The sequence below is a fragment of the Hyaena hyaena genome, unplaced genomic scaffold (assembly GCF_003009895.1).
Source record: "Hyaena hyaena isolate Hyena2069 unplaced genomic scaffold, ASM300989v1 scaffold_114, whole genome shotgun sequence".
NCBI classification, from domain to species: domain Eukaryota; kingdom Metazoa; phylum Chordata; class Mammalia; order Carnivora; family Hyaenidae; genus Hyaena; species Hyaena hyaena.
The window spans coordinates 923,224-930,101 of record NW_024080746.1 but is presented as its reverse complement, the minus strand read 5'-3'; the positions used below and the strand labels follow the sequence as shown (position 1 = coordinate 930,101).

The window sequence follows — 6,878 nt, the reverse complement described above, 5'->3', positions numbered from 1 at the left end:
TTCCTTTCCTTCCTTCCTTCCTTCCTTCCTTCCTTCCTTCCTTCCTTCCTTCCTTTCTTTCTTTCTTTCTTTCTTTCCCCTTCCTTCCTTCCTTCCTTCCTTCCTTCCTTCCTTCCTTCCTTCCTTCCTTCCTTCCTTTCATTCATAACGATTTCTTGAGCACTTACTCTGAGCTAGGCACGATGTAGGTGCTGGGGCCACAGCAGTAAACAGGCCAGATGGAAACCTCAGCCCCCAGCGGGTTTGTATTATAATGGGAGCGAGAGATGATAAAAAAGAAATAATTATGACACAGGTGACACAGCAGATGGCAACACACTGAGAAGGGACAGGGAGGTGGGGGTGGAAGTTCTGAAGAGCTGGCCATAGGGGAGTTGACATTGTAGTCTGGTAAGAGCCTCGTGAAGGAGGTGTTATTTGAAGATGGGTGGCACACGAGGGGTTGGTCCATGTGGACAGTGTGGGGAGGAGGCATTCCAGAGGCCACAGCAAGTACAAAGGTCCGGGGGCAGGAGGGTGTCTTTCCTGTTTGGGTCACCCAGGGGGCCATTCTGGCCTGAACAAAATGATCCTGAGGGAAAGCTGCCGCAGACAAGGACAGGGGACAGGGGCTGAGCGTGGGGGCCTTGCAGGGTCTGGAAGGACTTGGGTGTTTAGTCTGAGTGCTCTGCAGAACCACACAGAGCTTTGTGCAGAGGTTGGCGGGGCTGCCCAGGACAAGGCGGGTGCCTGCCTGGCACGGGGTGCTGGGCGGTGAGGAGCCTATGGTGGGGAGAGGGGACCAGGGTGGAAGCAGAGCAGCTGGTTGGGAAGCTGCTGCAGGAATCGGAGCAGGTGCTGATGGCCGGGGCCGGGCCCTGGCTGTGGGGTCAGTGAGGTCGGAGTGGGCGTGGCCGGCGTGAGCGCCAGGGCTACGCCTTGCTAGTTTCTGGGGACTCCTCAGCCCCTCATTCTCAATCTTCTGAGCGGGGGGCAGCCCCACACGAAGCCCACCTCGATTCTCTTCATATCCGAACCTGAGCAACGACTTACAACAGTGACGTAGTTAAACTCACGAGCTCCAACCTCAGGCTAGTTTTCTTTTCTTTTTGATTTAAGTTATGTTTAAAAATTTACATCCAAGTTGGTTAGCATGTAGTGCAACAGTGATTTCAGGAGTAGGTTCCTTAATGCCCCTCACCCATCTAGCCATCACCCCTCCCACAACCCCTCCAGTGGCCCTCTGTTTTTCTCCATATTTAAGAGTCTCTTATGTTTTTGTCCCCCTCCCTGTTTTTATATGATTTTTGCTTCCCTTCCCTTATGTTCATCTGTTTTGTATCTTAAAGCCCTCAGATGAGTGAAGTCATATGATATTTGTCTTTCTCTGACTAACTTCACTTAGCATAATACCCTCTAGTTTCATCCACGTAGTTGCAAATGAGAAGATTTCATTCTTTTTGATTGCCGAGTACTACTCCATCGTATATGAAACTGGCTCCACATCTTTCTAGCTAGAGACCTTGGCAAAGTTAGATACATTCCGCGAGCCCCTTTCGTCTGTAAAATGGAAGTTTCATGAATGCCTGTTTCATCTGTTAAATGGGATCATTATCGAACTGGACCCATGAGAATTTCATGGGGCTCGTGTGAGACACGCATATAGTAAATCCTCAACGAACGTTAGTTTTATCACCCGGGGACAAAAAAAGGAGCAGCCCTCCTTCTTCCCCTTTCCAGATCCTAATTTTCACTTCAGTTAAAACTTCCATAACTTCCATCAGCATAGGAAAGGAGGGGCCAGTATAGAATGACCGAAGGAGCAGGGGACGTGGGTGATTCCAGAAACAGGCTGGATCCAGAAACACTGCAGGAAGCAGTGTGGTTAGCCGGAGCGAAGCCTGGAGGGAAGGAGAGCCCTAAGCACACCTGTGCCGGGCAGATGACAAATGGATAGGAGGGGACATCGCCCTGTAACCGCTTGCCTTGAACGAGACCAAGGGGAACGGACCCGTTTTCCCCTCACGGGCCATGCGCATCTCATTTGTCATCTCGTTTCATCACGGAGTGATCCCAGAGTCTGCAAGGGCTGGGCAGGGTCTCCTCAATCCAAGCCTGGCCAGACCGGGCCTCTGAGGACTGGGAGGGGCACCTGCGTCGCCCTTTGCAGCCCTGGTGAGCATGCGCAGGAGGGACGGCCCCAGCTGTGGATCTGCCACTGCCGGGGGGAGAGGGGAACCCATGATCATGCTCACCCCAAGATTTCGCACTTTACGTCTCCTTTTTCTCTCTACATCTCTCCTCAGCTCTCCTGTTTTTGATTTATTGTGTTTGCCTTTTGATTTCTAGCCTGTACTCTCTCCCCTATGCTAACACACACACACACGCACACGATGATTTCTGCTGCTGCTGACAATTCCACAGGCTAAAAGTGTTTACCTGGACAGAGGTGTTCCGGAACATTTCCAAGAAAAAGAATTCGTTCTGTCTCCCAAGGCCCCTCAGCTGAGACAGTCCGGCAGGCCTTAGGACACTTCTGGCTAGCAGGGACCTCTGATAGCTAGGCCACTCAGGAAGGGGGCCAGGACGCACTCTGTTAGTGTTGGGAGGGTGGGTTCAGGCAGCTTCTGAAAAGCAGTTCCGTAGTGAAAATCCAGAATCCTTAAAAGTGTGCACAGCTTTACCGCGGCAAAGCCTGAATTTAAGGATACCGCCAGATGGTTTTCAAAAAAGACTTCTCTATAAGGAAGCATGTTACTTACAATAATGAAAAACTAGAAATAACTGCAATGTCCAACAATAGGGGATTTGTTGAAAAGATACACCCATGCAATGGAATACCGTATAGTAGTAAAACATCAAGTTCTAGAAGGTGCAATAAATGGGAGAAAAGTTTACAACATAGTGGTCAAATAAAAAAAGTAGGTTATAGGCCCAAATTTATTCTATATTTGTATTCTATAAGCCCAAATTTATTTGTATTTTATTTTGAATTAAAAAAATTTTAGCCCACATTTATTTTTGTAAGTGTATTTATTTATTTTGAGCAAGAGAGAGAGAGAGCGTGAGTTGGGGAAGGGCAGAGAGAGAGGGAGAGAGAGAGAATCCCAAGAATCCCCACCTGATATGGGGCTCAAACCCACCAACTGTGAGATCATAACCTGAAATGAAGTCAAGAGTCGATTGCTCAACTGACAGAGCCACCCAGGTGCCCCAGATCCCAAATTTATTTCTAAATTTAAATTTGAGTATGTGCGTAGATTAACAATTAAAGAATTTATCAAGATATGAAGTGTTTCAGCATTTGCAGTACAAGTGATAATTGATTTTCTTCTTTGTGCTTTTTGGTAGGTTGGTAGCTAAGTGTAGACTGGAGCCAGACTACCTGGATTTAGATCCCTGGCCTACCACATACTCACTGTGTGGCCTTGTATAAGTTACTTAACTTATCTGTGCCTCACTTTTTCCCTTATAAAATGGGGATGATGATCATGAATAATAGTATTGGTCTCATAAGGTTGTTGTAAGCATTAAATGAGTAAATACCTGTATAGTACTTAGTATAGTGCCTGCTCATAGTACACACGCTTTTTAAGTGTTATCTATTATTTTCAAAATTTGCTTTGGTGAACACTGAAAACTTTTATACTCAAGGGAAAAAAAGGAATAATTAGTTTGAAACGAAGGAAAGGGGCCAAGAAAAGTAACTATCACTCTAAAACCCACCCACTGTCTGCTCCAAAGTTGATACTAAGGACAGAAATTGGATAATTATCCTTGTAATTTACAGGCCAAATTCACTTTGGTCCAAATTGCCTAGAAAAATTAGGGAAAAGAAATAACTTTTAATCAAATGACCTGGATGGAGGGTCAATACCCTTTGTGAAGTGGGTGGTCCTATGGCTTGCTGGCTGGAGGGAGGACGTTGGGAGAAGGCTCAGGGGTCTGGGTGGAGGAGAAGATGGGAGCAGGTGGTCCAGACAGGAGAGTTTCCCTTTTCCAGCAAAGTTCTGGTCTTGCACTGCCTGAGCTAGATCATTCAGCTCCGTGATCATTCTACAGGTGTTTTTTTGCAGTGCCTGCTATGGGCGATTTTAAAGAGGCTACATCTTTTGATATATAAAGACCATTGATTCAATTATCCAAAAATAATAGCTACTAATTTTTGACCGCTTTCTTTTTATGGGTGCTGTGTTCTAACAACACCCACCATGAATTTTCTCATTTAGTCTTTACTAACCCTGTCAGGTCAGTGGTAATAGCATCTTCGTTTTATAGATGAGAAGCCTGAGCATGGAGAGTTAACTGACACAGGGTCGGAAAGCTTACACGTGCTGTGTTTCACATCCCAGGACACCTGCTTTGAGTCACAAGGTTTAACACCGTTCTGCCTCCATTCAGCTTCCTTTGGCTCTAGAAATCAGAAGAGGCCAAGTGTCTTCAAAGAGCCCTCATTACAGTTCTTTCCTCGTGTCTCTGCGACCTGACTCCTCCCTTCCCCCCCTCCAACTCCTCATTTGTTTCATCCTGTTCTTTGGAGTTGGGAAACACGTTTTCGAATAGCATGAAGACAATTGCTTTGGTGGTTGGCGTTTTCCTGCATTGTACTCCTGCCTCTAAAGACATGAGAGGCACAGGTGACCAGCACTTAACTTATTTCTATGGAGACACATAAGTCTTTTTAAGTTAAACATTTTTTTTAATTGTGGGAAAACATGCATTAACATAAAACTTACCATCTTAACCACTTTTACGTGTATTGTTCAGTAGCGTTATGTGCATTCACCATGTTGGGCAAACAACCTCTGGAAGTCTTTTCATCTCGAAAAATTAGAACTCTGTGTCCATTCAGCCTAACTCCCCTCTCTCCCCTCTTTCCCAGCCCCTGGCCACAACCATCCTATTTTCTGTGTCTATGAATCTGACGACTTTAGGGATCTCATATAAGTGGAATCATATATTATTTTTTTGTGACTGTCTTTATTTCACTTAGGATAATGCCCTCAATCATATTGTCATGTGTCAGAAATTCCTTTCATTTTAAGGCTGAGCAGTGTTCTACTGTGTGTATGCACTGCAACTTGGTTATCTATTCATCCATCAGTGGACACTTGGGTTGCTTCCGGCTTTGGTTGTTGTGAATAACGCTGCTTTGAACATAGCTGTGCAAATCTCTTAGAGACCTTCCTTTCAGTTTTTTTGGGGTGTGGACCCAGAAGGGAAATTGCTAGGTCATATGGTAATTCTCTGTTCAGTATTTTGAGAAACCGCCATGCTGTTCTCCACATTGGCTGCTCTGTCTTCCATTTCTTTACATCTCTCCCCGTCTTAGAGTTCACAAGGGTCCCAGTTTCACTGTGGAGGAGCGTTTTTAACCGTGGTACCCTAATCCCCTCTCATTTCTCTCGGGGCACAGGTCAGTCCATTGTGGGCTGCAAGGCCATCCTCATTGAGGACCAGGTGTTCGTGGTGGTGGCCCAGCTCTTCGGCGGCTCCCACATTTACAAATACGACGAGAGCTGGACCAAGTTTGTCAAATTCCAAGACATCGAAGTGTCTCGCATTTCCAAGCCCAACGACATCGAGCTGTTTCAGATCGAGGATGAGACGTTCTTCGTCATCGCGGACAGCTCTAAAGCCGGGCTGTCCACAGTGTATAAATGGAACAGCAAAGGATTCTACTCCTACCAGTCTCTGCATGAGTGGTTCAGGGACACGGATGCAGAGTTCGTTGACATAGACGGGAAGTCGCATCTGATTCTGTCCAGCCGCTCCCAGGTCCCCATCATCCTCCAGTGGAATAAAAGCTCTAAGAAGTTTGTCCCCCACAGTGATATTCCCAACATGGAGGATGTACTGGCCGTGAAAAGCTTTAGAATGCAGGATGCCCTCTACCTTTCCCTCACCCGCTTCATTGGGGACTCCAGGGTCATGAGGTGGAATAGTAAGCGGTTTGTGGAGATCCAGGCTCTTCCATCCCGGGGGGCCATGACCCTACAGCCCTTTTCTTTTAAAGATAATCACTACCTGGCCCTGGGGAGTGACTATACATTCTCCCAGATATACCAGTGGGATAAAGAAAAGCAGCTGTTCACAAAATTTAAGGAGATTTATGTGCAAGCGCCTCGTTCCTTCACGGCTGTCTCCACTGATAGGAGAGATTTCTTTTTTGCATCCAGTTTCAAAGGGAAAACAAAGATTTTTGAACATATAGTCGTCGACTTAAGTTTGTGAAGGTGTGACTGGTGAATTTAAAAAGATACATAGCCCTAGCTCTCACAGGAGAGTGACCAAGAAGTGAATATAAAAGGAAGCCAAGTTCAGAGCTCTGAAATTAAAACAGCTCTGGGGGGATAGAAGTTTTCAAAATTCTAGAACTCACATTTTAATCAGGGATTGCATTTATTGGCTAATTGCATGACATGTCCGATCTCCCATTTAAAAAGACATCTTAAAGCCTGTTGTCACTGAGAAAAGAGTACAGCATTAACTCTTAACCATCTAGGACAGTAATGTGCTTTTTTTTTTAATGAGGAAGGAGAAAGTTGGATAAGATGGGACAGCTCTTATAATGAAATAAACAAACAAACAAAAAACAAAAAGACCAAACTACGGGCCCTTCTCATTCCATTTTAGCAGTCTTTTTGGTAAGAACTCTTAAAGCCAAAGTCAGCTGAAAAGATTTGCTGATGATTCGTTTAAAAATCTGGTAACACTCAGCAATGCTATTTTGAGCCATTCCAGTTTCCTGAATCCCCCTTAATAGCAAAATGTTGGCTATTTCATTGGCTCACAAGGATGCGCGTCATGGGTATGTTAACAAAATAATGTTGGACATCGCTTCCTTTGCCACAAAGAGAATACTCTGCTGATGCATATCGAAGCCCAGCACAGGCTGT

General features: G+C 45.5%; 1 protein-coding gene across 1 annotated transcript in view; it reads left to right on the top strand.

Annotated features, from left to right (window-relative positions):
- LGI2 (leucine rich repeat LGI family member 2) overlaps positions 1-6,607 on the top strand; it is a 28,682-nt gene extending 22,075 nt beyond the window's left edge. Inside the window, exon 8 of the mRNA XM_039236663.1 lies at positions 5,396-6,607. Within this exon, the coding sequence (XP_039092594.1) occupies positions 5,396-6,213 (818 nt within the window). The 3' untranslated portion in view covers positions 6,214-6,607. The remainder of the gene's footprint in view (positions 1-5,395) is intronic.
- The last annotated feature ends 271 nt before the right edge of the window (positions 6,608-6,878 follow it).